General features: G+C 44.1%; 1 protein-coding gene across 6 annotated transcripts in view; it reads right to left on the minus strand.

Annotated features, from left to right (window-relative positions):
* Positions 1-92: 92 nt before the first annotated feature.
* The window catches only part of BIN1 (bridging integrator 1), a 92784-nt gene continuing 72257 nt past the window's right edge, over positions 93-20619 (minus strand). For 2 of the 6 annotated variants that reach the window (XM_009996052.1, XM_009996051.1), the window contains 6 exons: positions 18436-18586; positions 14287-14415; positions 6597-6689; positions 5728-5838; positions 3976-4077; positions 93-572 (listed from right to left, as the gene is read on the minus strand). In XM_009996052.1, the coding sequence (XP_009994354.1) occupies positions 465-572; positions 3976-4077; positions 5728-5838; positions 6597-6689; positions 14287-14415; positions 18436-18586 (694 nt within the window). In that variant the 3' untranslated portion in view covers positions 93-464. Of the gene's footprint in view, positions 573-3975; positions 4078-5727; positions 5839-6596; positions 6690-9813; positions 9838-11480; positions 11589-14286; positions 14416-18435; positions 18587-20619 lie in introns of all 6 variants that reach the window. The other 4 variants (XM_009996054.1, XM_009996053.1, XM_009996049.1 and 1 more) reach the window with 3 other exon arrangements.

The raw sequence follows: 20619 nt of genomic DNA on the forward strand, positions 1-20619 counted from the left end.
AGGGAAGGCCGAATTTTTATGGTTGTCATGCAAGCCACCTTCAAGACAAAACAGATTAACCCACCTAAGAGCAAATACAGCTCCTACTCAAGCCATTAGACAAATACTGCCTCTCCAGGGATCAGACTGACGTCTTGCTAATTCAATCCATGCAGTATTTAGAGAACCACACTGAGTCACTTCTGCATCAGTCCTCTGAATCCAAATGGTCTTAAAACCAAAGGGGGAAGAGGGAATTTGACTTGCCTTATTGTTATTAATATGTATATATTTCAATAACACTTTGAACTTCAATTTACTTCTGAAACCTTGCCCTTTGAGAACACCACACCCTTTAAGTTGACTATTTTTTCAGACTTCAGTTCCCTTAAAATTCTCTCATTTTCATTTCGCTGTTCTTTTTCAATTATCTACTAGAAAACTTGCTTTCTTCCAGCAGAAATGCATCCAGTGGGCTTGGGCTTTCACTGCACCCGCTCTGTGAAATTCTCTGGGAAAACCCCTCGGCACTGTTCAAGTTCCTTATGCTGGATCCAATCAGACTCCTTCACTCCCATCAGCCATCCTTCATCCTGGAGGAGAAGACAGAAATCAGATGCTGAAGGACAGATGTGAGTACAACTTCTTACAGAGTGCAGACCAAGGAGGTGCCAAGGCATTATCAAAGCCATGCTCACATTTGGCTTTTGAGGAAGAGGCTACATTGCACCACAGTCAGTACCAAAACTCCTGTCTGATCCAGAGTGTCTAGAAACAGTGAATCTATAAATAATTAGTAAGTACAATAGCAACAAGTCATAATTTACACCCACTGAAGCATGAGAAATTCTGCCAAGGAAAGTCTCTAGAGCTACAGGAAGAGAATCACCTATCTCACCTTTCACCATCCAAACATGAGGGGTCTAGCATCCTCCACAGTCATAAAAGAATTTGGCATCTCCACAGTTGAATTCATCACACTCATTTTGGGCACAGGTCTTCAGAAAGGATTAATCCTTCCCTGGAGGTGCTCATTCCCTGCTCCAATCAGGGAACCTAGATGATTAGTGTTTTAAAAAGGTGATACAGCAAGTAAGTCTTGTTTGCTATGCTGAAATTCTGGTCTATGAGAACTGGGAGCTGAGAAGCTCAACCCATCTTCCCAACATTCAGCAGTCTGTTGGGCTTGATGCAAGGTGAAGTGGGCAAAACTCCCAAACTTGTGCTACACATGATGTAAGACTCAACACAAGGCTCCTCCTTAACCACCAATACACCTCTAAACAGGGATGAATTTTCACTGAAACAAATAGTCCTGCCTGATAGAACCTGCTCAGTAGGAGAACCCGACTTCCCACCCTCTGCCTACAAGGTGCCTAGCACTGAGATTTCAGGTCCATTTGAAACACATTAAGGAGATGAGATAATCAAGGTGGGAAGGCTGCACTGCTTACAACTCAAATGTGCAACCACCCTATTTTTTGCATGTCTGGGAGCTGCCACCACAGAAGTACCCCTTCAGCATGCAAATACACCCCCTCATGTGAGTCCCTTGCAGTGGGGAAACCCATGGGTTAAAACTGCAGAATAAGGCAGGAGAGATGCACAGGGGTCTGCTTCTCCAAACTCAGCCAGCTCTGCATCCACTCCCCTGAGCAAAAATATGCACCAGACTCATTTAGAGATACGTTAACACATTCGGCTACACAACTTGGCAGGGCAGAACTGCTCAGGCAACTACATGCTTGAAGCTGTGGGGAAACAGGGCACGCGTGTGTGTGGTTCACACCATTGTTCTGACACTTCTGCTTTCCTGGAACTGGCAGGAGTTACCTGGGCATCTACACAAGGCCAAGCTAAGCCTCCCTTGAAACATGTTCTTTAAAAACATACCTGCACAGTGCAGGAGTGCTGCAGCCCTCACCAGGGGTGATTGATGGGACACACATTTCTGCTGCTATTTTGCAGCTTCTGCCCTCTTGTCCTGTTTTTTGCACATTTCATGAGGCAGCAGCTCAGACCAAGTATGAGGCATCATGTCCAAGCTCCCTGCTCCTTTCAGGCTACACTGGGTGTCCACAGGCTCAGTCAAGCCCTGCTGCTGCCTTAGACTTGAGCATTCAGGGAATGTCATGGGAATGTCATGAGACGGGAGCCCATCTGCAGCAGCCAGCTGCAGGGGCTGCAGAAGGACTGACATGCCATAAATCAGGAAGACACATGGCTAGGTGGAAGATGCTGGGTCCAAGTGTCTGGAAGGCAGCTTTCAGCTCACAGCACAGCAAGCACAAAAGCTCATCCATGTGCACATAGCACGTGTCATACAGCATGCACCACTCCCACTGCAACCTGCTGCAAAGGGTCTCCTCAGCTGGAGGGATTAGATACGAGGACCCAGATTGACCCTTGCTCATTCTGAACCACACCACTTGAAGTGTCACTTTAGAAGCATTGTTGCCCTCAACTCTTTCTTCTTCTCTCAAAAGGTGAATCTAAACCTGGCTGATGTACCCACAAACCAACACCTAAGCTGCAAGATGAGGGCAGTGTTATTCTAAGCTGCCTCCACTCACGTGCACCGTTCATGCACATGTTAACAGCCAACATTTTCTGGCTGGGTATGGCTGAGGTTAGGGAAATGAGCTGTAACACGGGATATACTGTAAGAGGGTTAGAGGGCTTCAGTGCAGCTACAGCATCATGTTAGCAACACTCAGAGCTCACCCTCTGCAGCTTGGAGAGTCTCGAATTCATGGCTGTTGCACCCACATCCAGCTAGAGTGCAAACATAGGGCATTGAAAAACTGCTCCACAAATGCCATCTCCTACCACCAAAACTAGGAGAGCTGCCACTCATTTCCCATCCAGAAAGCTTTCTGAGAAAGAAATGCTCACAAATGCTTGTGCAGGGCAGTCTCACTCTGTGAAGTCTTGTCTCCAAAAGGAATCACTGCCTCTTCCCCATACAACCCTTCCCCACAGAGCTTGGTGCATTTCTGGTACATTCTGGTACATTGTAGGTCTCATTTTCCAAGCAGCAACATGATCTGCCTCCATAATTCAGAAAGCAAAGAACTGAGCCACAAAGAGGATCGACATCTTCTGTGGCCAGTGAACATCATCTTCTCCTTACCTCTTTTGGAATCCCAATCTCGTCTGGGCTTGGTCAAACCCAGAGAGCTGGTGACTACTAAATCAACTTGGAGAATTCCCATCCTTTTCCAAACAAAAACCTGGAGATGTGAGCATGAATTTTATAAAATCACCACCTCCCTCAAAGTAGTAAACCTGCTGCAAATTTTATCAGCCGTAATCCCTCAAACAGAGCAAGTAAGAAGGATTTAGTAAAGGTTTCTAGAAATAGCTCAGATTAAAGAAAAACATCAGCAATTAAATTCAGGTTGGAGATGGATAGTTATACTGTTCTCTGGGGCAGAGCAACCTGCTCCAGCCTTTGGTTTTGCTGCCATCTCCTGACCAAACTTTATCTTTTGAAAACAGCTATTGCTAAGCTAAAGTGCAAAACATTATGCACAGCAAGCTGCTTTCTCAGAGGTCCAGCACTTCTCAAAAGGGGAGAAAACAATCATAAGACATGGGTCTCTCCCAGAAATGCCACAGTCTGTGCTGCAGTGGTGACAGCAAACGCGTGTCAAATTTAGGAGCAGTTAAGAAGAACAGTATGGGCTTTGTTGGGCTCCCTGATCAAGGAAGCCATTGTACTGGCTCAAATGCCTTGATAGGGATAGGAAGCCACAGATACTTCACATGCTTTATGCAGGACAAGGTCTCGACTTTCCAATCACAAGCAGAGTCCTCCCTTCTGTTGCACGAAGCCAATCTCAAGCTCAAGGAGAATCGGGTCTCCCACCAGCTCCCAGCCACAAACTGATGGCTCTGCATTCAGCCAGCCGACTGTTAGTGGAGGAAGAAGCAGCTCTGGAAATCTCCTTGGCTCCTCCTGGCCCCAGCTCACACCCTGTCGTGCTCACTCACCTGTTCTTCAGGGTTCTCAAATGGAATCACAAGCACCACGTCCCCAGCCTTCAGCTGCAGCTCATCACTGTCAGTAGCCGTGTAATCATGCATGGCCTGGACCTATGGGGTGAGGAGAGCAGAGCTTGGGTAAGGCCAGTCTTCTGTCATCCAGCTCTGTAATAGGTGACAAGGCTTTCCACTTCATTGATTCACTGGACGATTCAGGTTGGAAGACACCTTTGGAAGCCATCTGATCCAACCTGCTGCTCCAGGCAGGTCACAAAAGTTACATAGATGGGAATAACCACAAGCTACATGCTTATTCATACATCCTAGCATGTAGGTCACCTTTGCAAGAAGGGCAGCCAACATGCAATTTTTTATGCATCAGCACTTTCCTGTCTTTCCTTAGATGGGCTGAATTCTCATGTTATGGGCCTTAAAACCTGACAAGGTAGAAAGCCTGTATTCTCTTGAATGATTGTCTGGATTATTTTTGCAGCTGGACTGCAAGTGTACTAAAGATTCTAGCCTCCCATCTCTGTCACAGCAAACAGGGAAACATAGGGAAGAGTATCAGTCTGTATCTTTGAGTGACTGAATCCTGCCATGCAACAAGCCTTCCATTGCTCTTCAGGGTTTTGACATTCTTCAGTTTTGACAGAACTCCCAGAAGAAGAAAAAATAAAACAAAAAACAAACACATGGACATGACTGAAGCAGAAGAGCAGCATTCCTGCAGAAGAAGACTGTCATTTCTCCCTTTCAGGGCATGATGCATCAGTGCTGTCTTGCTACCATATTGCATTATGCACATTAAACTTGTGGCCTATCTTCACCCAGAATCATTCCTTCCTCCATACCTTCGAAATAAGCTGTGAGTGATCTTTGGCATATTCAGAACACCCATAGGACTTCCCTGTCTAATCCTGTATTTTTCCCTGCTCATCCTGGCTTTCTAATTTCCCCAAACATGAAGTCCTCTGCCTCTACTGGTGTTTCAAACTGTTCTTCATTTGTTACTTGCATCAAAGTTTAACCTTTCCAGTTTGAAGCACAATTTCTTATCTACTATCCAAAATCTGTGACTGATACTACCACACCACCAGAGACAGAAGTAACTGCAGCACATTCCTGCAGCAGGAGACTGTCATTTCTCACTTTCAGGGCATGATGCATCAGTGCTGTCTTGCTACCATATTGCATTATGCACATTAAACTTGTGGCCTATCTTCACCCAGAATCATTCCTTCCTCCATACCTTCGAAATAAGCTGTGAGTGATCTTTGGCATATTCAGAACACCCATAGGACTTCCCTGTCTAATCCTGTATTTTTCCCTGCTCATCCTGGCTTTCTAATTTCCCCAAACATGAAGTCCTCTGCCTCTACTGGTGTTTCAAACTGTTCTTCATTTGTTACTTGCATCAAAGTTTAACCTTTCCAGTTTGAAGCACAATTTCTTATCTACTATCCAAAATCTGTGACTGATACTACCACACCACCAGAGACAGAAGTAACTGCAGCAGAGAGAAGGAGGGATTTTGCTATACAACACAGCCAGACACAGACATTGATGGCCTTATACAGTCCTTTGAAACATCTGGAACTGCATGAAGCCTGGCTGCTGGAGAGGAATATGCATCTCTCCTTCAGCTTCCATTCTCCTTTTCAATGTGGGACAGCCAATGGTCATACTGAGCAAAAGTAGTTAATTTACTACAGGGAAAAAAATCATCAGGAACTTGGTGCCCCACCACCACGTGCTCACCTTGAACAGAAACCCTGGAGGCATATCAGCTCTCTCAGATGAAGCACCTCCTTCCACAGTGCCATTGACAGTAGCAGGGAAAGTTTCCACAACAACAGCAGGCAGAGAGCTCTGGTAGGCAGCAGCAGCCAGGGAAGGAAAAAAACACATTGAGAAAAAAGAATCCAAAATTGCAGCTCCAAGCCCACCCTGCAGAAGCCACATCCCAACTCTACCCGTGGCTTCAGTGGCTTTTCCCAGCACACCAGCCAGTGACAAAAACACCCCAAAGGACAGCAGAGGCAGCAGCGAGAAGGCAGGAGAGGTGACTGCTGTTTTCCTTTGCTTAAGGTTGCAAAAGGGCAGAAAGGATTTAGAGTTTTTCTGGAACCATAATGCCTGGCATTTCCCACTCATTTCAGTCACAATGTGGTTCTTCTTCCCTTGTGGAACAGACAACTCAAATGCAACAGTCTATAGGAACCAAGCAGCCATGAGATGTGACCTACTCCAGTCCCCTAAAAGGGTGGCACTGTCAGGAAAAGAGGAATATTCAGGGGACACCAGAGTTCAGAGGACAGGGTAGGTAAAGCAAATGGCAAGCAGATAAAGCAAGCTGAGCACAGGATGGGCCGTGAGCTGGCTTCACAACATGGGTGAAGGGACAATTCTTTTTGTGGATATTCCAGCTGAGCATCTCCATATGCATTACACAGATCAAAGGCAACAGCTAATTCTGGCCTCTGAATAAGAGCCATGTAACAGCTGAGGTGGCAGGGATGTGTTTTTCCACGCAACCACATCTCTTTTTTCCCAGGCCAGCCTCCCATATCTGTTGTATGGCAAAGGGGTGTAACAGAAAAGGCACTGCCGTCCTTGGAGGTGCTCACCGATCCCGAATCAGCTTCAGTTTTAGATGCTTCAGCTCCAGCTGCTGTTTCTGATCCAGCTGCTTCAGCTCCTGCATGGGCTGCTTCTGCAGGCTGCAATACAAAAGTTATCCAAGTGGAGAGTTATGTTCACAATAGCTACTCATGTGTGCAGAAGAGTGCAGCTCAGTCTGTCCAAGTGCTCTATGCTGTTGACTGCTGCCATCTGCTGACAAATAGGCGAGAAACCTCAGGGGTTTGCTAGGTTTGTGCCTCTCTCCTTCTGTGTAACCCAGGGAAACCTCAATAACTCCTGCATTCCCTCATTCCAGCCACGCAGCAGGCCACACTCCAGAGGAAATCACTAAAATGCCAGAAATCCTGTGCCCCTCTCTTTTCATTACCTAAATCACTGACCTACTTTACACATGCACTGTATCTATGATGATTATATATAGACTGCCCATTTGTATGTGAAAACAAGTCTGCTGGCATGTCAATGGACAAGGATCTCTCACTAGGCTACTTCCAAGGATCAAAATCAAGGAATACTGATTCCTTCACCGACTCCCAAAACCAGAAGAGCATGATGACCATGTGTCCACATATGAAACAGTCTGGACCCAGCACCTACGTAACATTAATACTGAATCCAAGCGACCTGAAAACACTGCTAACCCAATATGATTTTGGATAGGCTCAAAGTGTTAAGAATTTGGATTCTGTTGTGAATATACCATTAGTAAGAACTTGCTGTGAACATACTGCGTGGTGTGTACACACATGCACACATTTGTGTTGGCAGAGAGGAGAGTTTCTAATGCATAAGAGCTGCCACCACCAGGGAGAAACATTCAGCATCACTTGCAAATCACTGCCCAGCAGAGACTGTTCCGGAAAGTCTAGGGACAGGGGTTTCCGAGCACAAAAGAAAAACAACTCACACCGATTAAACACCTCTGACACACTTTCAGCAGTTCAAATTTTTATTCTCCCTTGCCTAAAGTCAAGCTAACTCTGTTTTAATGCAAAATTAAATATATCAATTTGCCCCTCCTAAAAACCGCAGCATCGCAGGAACAAAGTTGGATTTGGTAGCATCAATGCTGGAGATCAGCTCCTTGGGAGAGTGGCCAGGCAGCATCTGGGAAGACTTCTGCCAAGAATATCAACCATCTAATTTGCAGCCTAAGTCTTCATAGCCAGTCTATATCCATTTGTTCTCTACACCACATGTCCCTTTGCAGAACCTAATCAGATACCCACCTTATACTTGCACAATAGAGTTTGCTATGCAGAGATTTTCCATTTCTAATACATGGAAATTAACCAGCTTCAGCATGCCTACATGTCTCATACATTTGGTAAACACATGTACCCCTGAATACAACCATGTTCAAAACAAGGCATCATCCCCATTTCTGAATGTTCAATTCTCATAGTTCCAACCTTATAAGAGCCTGGTGTAAAGCAAAAACTTCGAGTAACCCTTAACTCTACACCATCTGGCCACTAGGTGTGCACTGGCACAATGCTCCAAGTACTTTTCTAGTAATAGCAGCAATAACAAAGAAGTAAATGCTTGATTTAATACAGAGCCATTACTTTACCTTAGGCTGCTCCAGTGGTGCCCTTTAACACATTTTCCTCTTATATCACATCCTTCCTCATGTCTGCCCATCACCCTGTCCACAGGCCTGTATTGCCAGAGGATATTACAAACAGCAGAGCTGTTACCATCCTGCAGAGGATTCCCACAGCAGCTTTGGTAGTGCTAAGGTAAATGTATGCATGTCAAATTCTACAAAGGCTTCTCCTGTTTAATTAGATTCACTCCCAGGTTGCTTTTAATTTTGATTCAGTGAAACTGAAACTGGGATAGATGCCAGGCCCAAGACAACCTGGCCAAGAATGGTTTTTACGTGGACAAGTAAAAAGAAGCTTGACTTGAGCTCCTTCCTTACAAGCAGCTAATTTGCAAAAACAGTATTTAATTACTAAAGAAATCAAATCTAAATAAATCCTCTGGATTTTTATGTCAGCTACCTATTTTTCTATTTTATGTACCTGCAGACATCCCAAGGCCTATAAAAGCACTTCTACTCATGGAAAGGTACCATAGGGAGAAGAGGAAGAATGCTCACTGCTGTTGCCAGGTTTGAAAGTTTTGCTTATTCCAAAACAACAGCATCATACACACCAAATGTATGCTTGCTTGTCTGCAGAACTAAGCACGTTCTGTTGCATCCAAGTTTCTATGCAACTGTTTACCTTGTGGCATATGGGTCTGTTTCATCAACAGCTGAGAACAACTTTAGAACAAAAACACTTCTGAAGACTTGAAGAGCAAAAAAGGAGGACTCCCCAGTTACAGGGAATCTCCAGCTATAGGTAGCTCTGTTCTTTAACTGTGTATGGTTGGCCAAGGTGAGAACTGGCATGGTGAGGACATCCTGTCTAGCAGCATTCCTCAGTTGATTGAATTTTCCTTTGGGTGAAATCAGTTTCCAGGATGGAAGAAATGGCCCAAAAAGCCTTTTACACCTCAGAATGTAAGCACAGCTCAGATAAAGTCATACCTCACCCTTGCCCATCCACTTGAAAGGCACAAGATCCTCCCTGGCAAGAACACATTCTTTCTTACTAAAGAGACTGACAATGCACATACAGGACAATGACAGATGTTAAACACTGATGGCTGATAAAACACATATGGGAAACTTCTTTCTTGACATGTCCCAAGGTCAAGTGAAGCAGAGGACTGGTCACAGCGAGTTCTTTGGCCAGGCTCTCAGCAAAGGTCAATGAACAGCAAACATCACAGATAATTCCATACATGTACATACACAATGGTACAGGCAGTAAGGACAAGGGACAGCTGAGACATTTATGCACCACACACAAGACCAACAGGATGTACAGAGTTAAGGAAATACTGAGAAGTAGAGGGTGAGGATGATGCCACAGTGGGATTAAGTTTGAGAAGAATGTGACAGCATTGTGCCAAAGGAAAGTGAGTTAGCAGGGAAAGGCAATGGGGTTGTGTGCTGGTGAAGACAAATTGCAGTGTGACAGATCTGACTTGCAAACGTGGCAGCACCCAGGGCTTCACAGAAGGTGGAAAAGTGGGTTCAATGGAAAGGAAAAGCAGGAAGGGAAAGAAGAGGGGTGAGTGTACAGAGATGGCACCAGCACATGCACAGTAGGTGATGAGAGGAAAGCCAGATGAAGTTCTTACCTCCCATAAATCCCAAGGTAAAGACTAAGCATGTCAAAGAGCAACAAAAACAAAACATGTTTATAGGTGATTATTTCAGTGATTACAAACATTACAGATGCTGATCAGACTGAAGCAGACATACACATTCAACAGCACTTATCTCCACATGTATAAACATCTTTTTTTAGTACCTGAATTTATACACCCCTCCCCACTGCACATTCAAATTCAAGTACCAAGGCATTTGAAGAAGGGTTTTTTCTACCTTTGGCCTGAAGGGAGACAGCCAAGCCACATTCTGTTATCATTTTCAGACCACATAGCCAGAAAAAAAATAATTTCCAGAAAAAAGTACAATTTCAGAACAAGACTTCAACTGTTGCCTTTGGATCAGCAGTGAAGTGTCTTAACCTCTTTGCCCACTCCTTAGAAAACAAATCTGACTGCTTTGAAAACTAGGTGGTTTTCACTAGGGCTTTTGTAATGTGCTTATGATTAGAAAGCATTGATTTCACACTCCTTCTTTGAATGACTTCTGAAGCTAATAATAAATACCTTAGAACACCAAATATGCTGAGCAGTATTGAAAAACTTGCTCTGTAATACTTGTCGCTTGCTGGAATGGTAACAAATAATGTAGTTTTAACTCAAATTTATACGAGTATCCTATGCCAGTACACCCAATTATCCAAGTTATCCCTGGCAATTCAGAGGAAATAAATAAAATCCCAGTATATACACTTTGAAAAAAGCTTATCCTGGTATGCAGCTTGTTCTGTCAGGCAAGCAGACATGAAATGCCTCTCAGCTGATAAAGCTTCAGAAATTGGTAGCTTGCCATATTGTGTATGAAACTGTGATAATAACTAGTATTTTGCAGATACAATATTTTAATGTAGAAGAATCAAATACCTAATGTTTTATCTCTCTAATAAGAGAGGTCTTATTGCTACAAAAATCTGTGTCACTCAGGCCTACTTGACATGATACTGGAGAAATACTGCAAATATCCCAGTTGCATTTATTATAAATGTTAATGGCAGCCACAGGCAAAAAATAACCATTTCATACATATGAAATAGAAAGTCTAAGTGAGGATAACAGCCAAATTCAGGATGCACTTCAGAGCCTCCAGCCATTTAGACATAAAATGAAGCACTGACCACCTGCCTCTGACAGTGGACAGAACCAGATCAGAATTAGGCATCTTGATTTTGATACTGCATTGTGCAGTGCAGAAGGGCTTCACATCACTTAATACCTGTCTACAGCTTTATTCACCCTAAGTAACTGCAGATTATCAGTGTGTTTATTAAAAATCCCTTAGAGAGCAATTTTTAACAGAAGCACTGAACTGAGTTTAAGTCCATATAGCATACAGAGGATGCTAATGTAGGGAGGGAAATCCATTAAACTGAGCGAGTTGTCAATCATTAGAGAAAAATGACAAGCATCTCACAAACAAGTAGTGTAAGACTGTGGTCAGGCTAATACCCACCTGATTCCCTCTGGACTTTCACATCCAGCAGAGAAGACCAAGATGCCAGTTGCAAGGCACAAGTCTGGGCACCCAGCCCAGACATCCCTTAGCTCAAGTCCACACTATCATCCTTGTGGGTGCAGGTCATGCCACACTTGGCAACAAGTCAGTTACAAAGGGACAAGGAATGGTGATATGAACCAACCTGGGAGGCGGGTGTGGGGGTCTTCCCCACAGTGGCATCTGGTTTAATGGGATCAAAATCCAGATCCAACAGGCTGGCTCCCTCCTGGAAGGGCCCAGGGGCATCAAACTTGGCAGCAGTGAGGAAGAAAAGCGGTACGAGCATTAGACACACAAACAGTAGAGGGAGGGTACGTGACATCCAGGAGCTGAGGCTGCAAGCACAGAAGATGTGATGGCAATGCAAACAGCTGATGTGAATCTTGACTGCTTGGTTTCTATAATCACAGACAGTTCACATGGGGCCACTGTAAACTAAACCTCAGCCTTTTCCACACGACTCATTCATCTTTCCACCTGGACAAATGGGCTGACATTGTGTGAGCGCCTGACCTGCTGTGGTCAAAAGGATCACTGCCACTGAGGACTCAGAAGGGCTGCTATTTATAGCTATTCCACATAGCTCATCCAGCTGCCTTTGAAGGGAAGGCCCAGGACAGACTCCCTCAACCACATACAAAATAGCTGCCATCCACACAACTTACGTCAGGAACACCAGTCAAGGTAGGCAACAACTCAAACAGCTGGAAGTCTGAGACACCTCAAAGCTAATTCCCAGAGCTCCTAATTCTCTTCTGCCTTCTGAGACAGAAACACAGAATATGGCACCCTACCTAAGGGATTTGAATCACTCCACAGTCCAAAAATACTGTTGCAAATGGTTTCCATTTCCAGACATCCCAGAAACATGCACACACGAGCCTTCTACCCAAGCATAAGTTTGAGAGGCTTTGCTACTCTCTTCAAATTCAACTGAATAACTCCCTTTGATTGATGCCGTAGCTAAAGATAATGATGCCACATTCACTGATTACCATTAAGAAAACAATCACTACAAAGACATGAGTCATTAGCATTCCAAATGAAACAATCACTTCTCATTTTCAGACTCACCCTAGCCACTAAAAGACACTCTTTTCTACTCAGCTTCAGAGGAAGCTGCCCTCTCGAGGAAGTCCAGGAAGATTTGCCTGTTTCCACTGACCTCCCAGCTCACTAACCCCACTGTTTCATCTACTTTCCAACAACACAAGAAGTGTGGCAGGTTGGTCTCCACAGTTACATCATAGCCTCACAGTGGAAAACCGCTGAAAAGTAGCAAGAGACACTATTTAAGAGAAAGTCCTCTGAATAAAACCCACACCACCACCATTTTCACCTCCTCTAGCTTCTTCTTACTAAAATTCTCTTAAGAGATTTTTCTCTCCCTTGTAAACATCTCTTTTTTGAGATCCACAGGCATGAGGACAAGCAGTCAAGCTCTCCCATCTCAGAATAATAAACCCTGACCAGCATGCAAAAACCATCTGGCACTCCAGTACATTCCTTCAGCACAACCAGACCACCCATCAAAGAGTCTCCAACCCAATTTTTTGTTTTCTTTGGTAGTAAGATATCAAAGGCTCCAGTCATGGAATAATCTTACCTGCCATTCAAGTCTTACATGGAAAGGCTAGTACCTCTTGCCTTTACCCAAATCTCCCACAAGAAAGCTCACTGGAGCGAAGACATATGACAGGAATGGCCCTGGGCAACACACTGAATGCTAGCAGCTGTTGGGTGCTTCAGTGAAGGTTGTTCTGCCAACCAGAAACCTCCCTCAGAACTCCCACATGATGGAAAGTCACAGTGGATCCTATCCTGGGCCAGACCACTGATCAGATGCAGAAAAGTACATCTGACTATGGGGCTGGTGTTCACATGGAAATACACAATACAACCCAGGGGGCAAACAGAGCTGCCCATTATGATACAGGAGAAGGAGGCACAGAAAATGGAGAGTTGCTCAGCTGCCTCTGGTCCCTGTTTTCCAAGCCTGTTGTCAAACCCTCTCTCTGCTCTGCAAGCTTTACCTAGTGCAGTGCACAATCTGACATGGACTTCCTTCCCTCCCCACTCCACTTCTGCTCCTCAGCAGCTGGGTGGAAGTTGGCAAACCAGAGGCAATGGAGCAGCATGATGGTTAAGGAATGAGTCACAGATGAGCACTAGAAGAGATATTATTTGTGCTTTAACAAGCATTTGGAGGGGGAATATATATGTATATGTATATATATTTAAAAAAAAAAAAAAAAAAAAGAGTAGGTGCAAGTATCTCATGATACAGCCAGAAATCTGGTCAGGCTCCTACATACGTGAGGTCTGCCACTCTCCTACATCCAACCCAGAATTCTTGACCTGGGCATCCTCTCTTGCAGAGAGGTAAATCAAAAGGGAAGTCAAGAGCAAAATATGTAATTTGAAAATGTTTTTCTTTTTTCAGGGCTTCAAAAGGTGCCACATAATTAGAAAGAAATATTCTGCCAGAACTGCCAGAGTAACACGTATGGAGGCACAGAAAGCATAAAACTGCCTTCTCCCAGGACTGGCACAGATGCCAAGGTTGGCACTTGGGAATGTACAAGTGCAGAAAACACACGCTTCATCCACACCCAGGATCAGAGGGTCTGGAGAGAGCATATTGTAGAATATCCATGTGCATTGCTGCTGAACAAATGCAGTGTTTACTTTTGGGCATCTTCACCAGTTTCATTTCTTGTGTTTCTTCTATGAGTGAAAGGTCTCAAAGAGCAACATGTTAGTTAAAACTGCCTTCTACCCACCCTCCCCACTAAGTGAGCCTCCTATCTGCCTTCTGAGATCCAATGCTGAGCTTGCCTTCCTCCTTCACCTGACCAGTTTTCATGGCTTGACACCTCCAAATAGAAGAAAGGTCAAAAGGAAAAGTTCAGAGGCAGACAAATAAAAGGCAGGGCAGAGCAGCTAACCTGCGAAGGGGTTGTCACACTTATCTCAGGGACAAAATTGTCATCAAACAGACTGATGATGTTCTCCTGCTTGATCTCCTTGGAGGGGGTGACTTTTGGAGGCGGAGGCACCGGAGGCCCTTTCCTCAACTGCATGCAAGTGAGCACACGGCCACAGCACAGACGGCGACACCCAAAAAAACCAGAGACAGGAATCAGGTTAGACACAAAAACTGAAGGTGGGGGAAATCACAACAACAGGCACAAAGCAGGGTTTAATCAACTCCATCTGAAGAGAGAGGGAGGGAGGGTGAAGGGCTGAAATGACAAAATTAAAAGACAACCACCCGCCTCCAGAGAAGGTTTGGCATCATTAGTTACACTTCAGCCGTGGGCGAGTTTCCCTCTGCAGAGGAGAAGCGTAACACAATTAATATGCATTGACAGGACATGCATACATAATTAAAGCATGTGCAACCTTCAAAAGAACCACTGGGAAGGGTGCAAACCAATTACTGAGAACACAATTCAATAGACCAGGCCAGCACTGCCTCCCTTTGCCATACTTACCATACCTAAGGGAATGAGAAATGAGACTCCATTTGTCTTATTATGGGTAGGTGACCATGAGGATGACTCTGATCTGCCTAGTACTGGCTCCTTGGTTTGCTGGTTATCAGTGTACCATAAGAAAAGTCTGAAGGAGTTCTTGATGGCATCTTACCACTTCTCAGCTTTAGGCAAGAACAATTCAAACTCCTGAGAAGCCATGACTGCTATGTGTCCAACTCTGCTCTCAGTTTCACCAATGAGCATTGACACCAATGAAGTCTTGTTTCTCAAATAGAGATCCCAGAGAATGCATAACAAAATCTGATCCTGTAACTCCAACCCATCCCAATACCCACATTCATGCCAAAAGACTCAGCCTGACACTGCATCCACAACCCAGTGGGAAGCTGTGGCAGACCCTCCCTAGATGAACCCATTCTCATCCCTTACACGTTTTCCTGTGCCCAAGGCTCAATGGTCATTTCTAGATCAAATCAAATTTTGAGAAGCTGCTGCTGTGTTGGAACAAATCAGCCATAAACATTCCCAGCATGACAGCAATGCTCAGCAATGACAATGCTTTTCATTTACAGTGATGTTTTACAGTTACTTCATCTTCTGATTGTACCTAGGGTCCCAAGGGAGCAAGACACAGAGACCTGACAACAGGCACCCAGTATATCTGTGTTAGGCCCAGATGTGAAACACAGCAATCCCCAACTCCTAGTCCTGTGTTCACACTTCTCCAGCATGTAACTGAGTTCTACAAGGCCTTTATTTGATTACTAAGGATATGCCCAGTTTCCTACTGAGTTAACATATTTCAGAGAGTGTGTACAAAACACATTTTCCAATGAATGGAAATGTCATGGTGAAATAATGAAAGTAGTGTGGTCACTTCCAACTTCTCACTGTTTGCAGAATGCATGTGTCCATATTCCCTGAAAATAATCTCTTCCTGACAATCTCCTGCTTGCCAGTTACAAAAAGAGATAAGCAATTTCAGCCATTCCCAGAACAGACCCACCATCTGCAGAAACAGGAGGCTCCTATCACAAACTCTAAAGTTAAAAAAAATAAATCCCAACTCTTCCACTATTTATTTCTCTAAAATTGTCAGCCTCCTTCCTTCCAATGCATTAGTGTCTTGGAGACCATCACTTCCAGTGTCCAGCATCATCCCCAGCAGCAGTCTAAAACCACACTTCAAAGACACCAGATTACAAACTGATGCTGAGTCATATCTCGAAATTCATCAAGCATAGACAGCTTTGCTACCTAGAATAAAACAAATCCTCTAACTTTTTTTGCTAACTTGAATCCCACAGAGCTTGTCTAAATTCAACATAGTTGTACTGATTCCAAAAGTGTCATTACAGTGTTTCAGTGGTGTAACTGAGAGCAAAAGTCTGACCTTTGAAATTTCACTGACCCCTGAAGTCCTGTGCCATTATCAGATTGCTCAGCATGGAGAGCTGACAAGAAGTTCTTTCTTCCAAAAGACAGAAAGCAGCTAGTTTTGAGAAATAAAAGACAGCAAAAGACCTTTTTTTTTTTTTTTACATAGGGAACATTTTACATTTGTGTTTATTTGGTCTTTTCTGTTTTGTTTTCTCCCTATAGCTTTTGCTTATGGTTTGCATGAGTATTTCAAACAGGAAGAGGCCAGAGAATTGTAATTGCTTGTTGCTCCATCCTCCTCAGAGGATGAGGTCTCTAGCATCCCTGGGAAGATCCTAGATCAAATCACTTAACCCATAGTTCAAAAAAAGTTAAAAAAAGTTAAAAAGTTAAAGTTGAGCACTGCTAAAAGATCAGACACTTGCATTTTCCAACTGGCTGTCAAGTTGGCACACACTCAGTTTCCAGACTTCATCCAGACAGACACCAGCCTCGGCTCAGAGTATGAAACCCTTCTCCTTGGCTTCCCTTCGTCTGGAGACACCTCCATCTCTTAGCACCTATTATGAATATGGAGTGGAGCTCTTGTCCTTCACAGTAGTGAGTCAGCCCGGAAGAATGAATTAAATATACAGTGGGAATGAGCTGCCAGCCGGTGGCAGCATTAGCTGCGAGTGCTATTTCAGTCTTGCCTGTGGCCCACCTGAGGTTCCAGCCAGGGCTGCACTGGAATATTCTGCGTGCTTGACAAGGGATGCCCCTCCAGCCCCATTCTTGTGGGCAGAAAGGCAGCAAGCGAGTGAAAAAGCACTTGCAGGCTGGCAAAAACAAGGCTTATGTGTGCTATTTAAAGGAAGGGAAGAAGCCAAATTCAGTAAGACAAGGCCACAGGCAGGGTGAGTGAAGTCTGCAGTGAACAGCTCAGTAAAGCTGTATCATTCCTTGTTCCAAATTTCAATCAAGTTATGCCAATCACTGAAAAAACAGGAAGGCAATTCTGGATTCACTGTCCTCTCTCCTCCATACACACATTTACTCCAAGGTCCTAGCCAGGGTTGTGGCAAAGCTGCTCTAGACTGTGCCTGGCTGCCCTGATAAGGCACTACCAGGCATCCACACATCTCACCAGGCTGGAAAAGACCCTTTTGCCAACACGCAAAAATCCCCTTTTTGTCCTTACATAATCCTGCAACTCAGAAACGCAGTGTGGGGAAAAATACTGTGAGCACCTATCCAAGCACCAGGAGGCTTGGATTTGGAATCACACTGCTACATATGATAACAGCAAGGAAGTTCTGGGTTGCACTCATGTCTTTTCAGAAACAATAGGTTTTCTTTTACCATTTGGGCAAGAACCCCTCTCAGCTTTAATTCTTCCTGGAAGACTTCTCCCTGGTGTCCCACTTACTGAAATGCAAGGATTGGCACTACACATAAATATGACCTAGTTACTACTTCTCCCTATTAAGTTTTTCCCCCACTCAGTAATAGAGGAATGGGAAGAGGACACAAATATTTTGTTTTCCTTTAATCCCAAAGTAAAACATATCATATGATATGCTGAGTATCAGGAGCTACATCAGCTATTTTAAGCATGCCTCTTGCTATCTCCTGCGTAGTGAAAGGCTTAACAAAGACCACATGGAAGGTATCAAACTCCATATAATGGACAGACCTCTTCCTAGTTGTCATCCAATTTCCTCATAGCATAAGAATATAATGCCTTTATTTTTATCATATTGTATTATATTATATTGGGATTAAAGTAAAACATCATACAAACTAGAGATGTTCTCCTTATCAATTTTTTTTTTTCTTTGAACCTTCCTCAGTTATGGAAGACCTTGAGAAGCATGTGAACAGTTGAATTCCACAGGTTAATTCAAATGTAAAGAATGATCTTCCTCACCAAGCTACAACTCCGTCCTCCCTGGATTATCATGGCCATCCTACAGGAGAGCAAAATGTATTATTGGCCTTCGCACTATGGAGGCATTTAGAGACAGCTTAGTTATTCCCTATGTGATATAGAGATGACCAATGAGCAACTTGCATTCTCAGGAACTCCTCAGGAATCAGTGAAAGAGAACAACCATCATGTCATTCTCTGTGCTCAGTAGCAGGAATAGGTCCCAAACAGCAACCAATGATGGCTTTGAATCATGAATCTTAAGCAGTCATACTGCAGAGACATGGTCCATGTCATGGGGACACTACCTGAGATGGTGACTTTGGGATGCTTGCCCCAGGTGCTTCCAAAGTGGATGGTTCCAGCTCATGGTTGACAGTCTTGGTCTCAGGGCTGGTGATGGGTGATCCATCGGGTGGAGGCGAGGGGCTTTTATTTGCTTTCGCTGGGGTGCTGTCACTGAAGAAAGCAAGAGAAAGGGGGAGAGAAGGAAAAAGAGAGAAGTCTGAGCCAGACCTAGGCAGAGTTGTGCTAACCAGCAGAGACCAGTGGCCTCAATTATCTCTTTGCTTTGCTCCCAAACACACAACTAAGAAATTTGAAGGCTCTACAAGCTTCTACGGAGCATCTTTACTGATTCATTTGCAGTCCAATACTGCAGAAGCATTATTGTACAACAGGCTATCCATGGAATTTCAACCGAATTTATATACTTGGCCTTTTAAAAACTCAACCAGCCATCATTAATTCTGCCAGATTCTAATCTAAGTGTCTGACATTAAATCATAGTTTTTAGCACTGGGGAAGGAGTTATGTTCTGTAGCTTTAAATTCTAAAGAGAAGAGTTCTTCTGTGTGGAGGGGTATTGACATCTGCATGGATTATGACTAATTGATTCACAACACCTGAACTAAAGCCATAATAGCAGACTATCATATTCCTCTGTGTGGTATAAACTGTCTAAGCTGGAAGAAGGGCCAAGTAGCCAGAAGTTTCACAGATCATTCCATACAGCAAGGAAACAGTGAGATTCTGGCTACCAGTAAAGATTTCTCTACTATGAAAAGTGTCCCCAGCCTTCTTGTCAATTATTAACTCCTTCTGCCTTTACCTTTCCTTCCTTGGTCCTTATTCCAGGACTAATAGACAGTTTCTAATAGACAGTCAAGAGAAATTCTTCAGGGAATGAAGATGCAAGAAGGATATATGCCAGTGACATTTATTGCTTCATAAATTGGACAGATTTTTCAAAGGAACGGCAAGAGGCACATGCCTTTCCCTAAAGCCATGCCCAAGTCTGGTCTTCAAAGTAAGCAATCTTGAGAGATTCAGTAAAAATACCAGATAATTTCAACAGGGATAAAGGTAAAACTATTTACTCTGTCTAAATTTCTGGAAGAGCTGAATCATCTTGGCCAAAACTCAGCTCCCCAAAAACCAACTAATCAATTTATCCAGTGTCACGCAGAAGCACAGACACTAGTAGGTGGCATTTTAGCAGAAGTGGTTACAGTTCAGCAAAACTATACACAGCTGAAAACAGAGTATTACAGAATGTTGCTAAAAAACTCTGCAACCTCATCTGCAGAGAGTGGTACTTCCCTCCACTTGCAAAGGTGCAGTTCTTGTAAAATTAAAAGCCTTGGGAGAAGGCTGAAAGGAACAGATCCTTTCCTACAACTTGGGACAATAAATCCTGGCATAGAGCAATGCAGACCTGATTCTGCAGGAACATCATGTTGATTATTTCTTTGCACTGTCCCAAGAGAGCCTAGAGCTCCAGACACGTACATCCACTCACACTTGGATGCTCGAGGTGTGGTGGTCACTGGCTAACATGCATGATGGTCTAATTCCTAAATACTCACAAGTAGGGAGACAGAAAGAGGAGGGACAGTAAGGCATTTCAACAAACTTCACCTTCTAAGCAAGCAAGCATCTTTCCCTGCTCAGCATTCCAGCTTTCAAGCTCCCCAATCCATTCCTCCTGCATTCACTTCAAGCTCACCCATGGCCCCACCTTTCTCTCCATATCTACACCCCACACACGCATTTCCCCACAAAGCATTTGTTTTCAGGTCTGCATGCAGGTCAGATGTTTCTGATGACACTGATGCCAGCAGCACACCAACATGATGCAACAAACCCAGTGATGTTCTCTGCCAGCAGCCCTCAACCAGGGGCACACACACCAAGGGAAAAAGAGGGAAAGGAAAGGGGAACATGGAAGAAGAGTGACTAAAGAACATGTACATCAACCCCTGCAGCTCTTCAGTTTGACTGGATAGGCCTACAGTGTCCTTCCTCAGAGGTCCCCAGAAATCACTTCAAAACCGTGGGTTGTATGAAGGATTCTGCAAAACTGACAAGGTTGTGCTGCAGATTAAAAGAAGTAATGGTTGGAGGGTGAAGGTAAGGAAGTCCTGCCCTAAAAGAGTCATCAGGGAACAGCAGGGCATGACAGAATCTTCTCTGATGCCAGAATTAGGGAA

This window comes from Chaetura pelagica, unplaced genomic scaffold (assembly GCF_000747805.2).
Source record: "Chaetura pelagica isolate M959 unplaced genomic scaffold, ChaPel_1.0 scaffold3, whole genome shotgun sequence".
NCBI lineage: Eukaryota > Metazoa > Chordata > Aves > Apodiformes > Apodidae > Chaetura > Chaetura pelagica.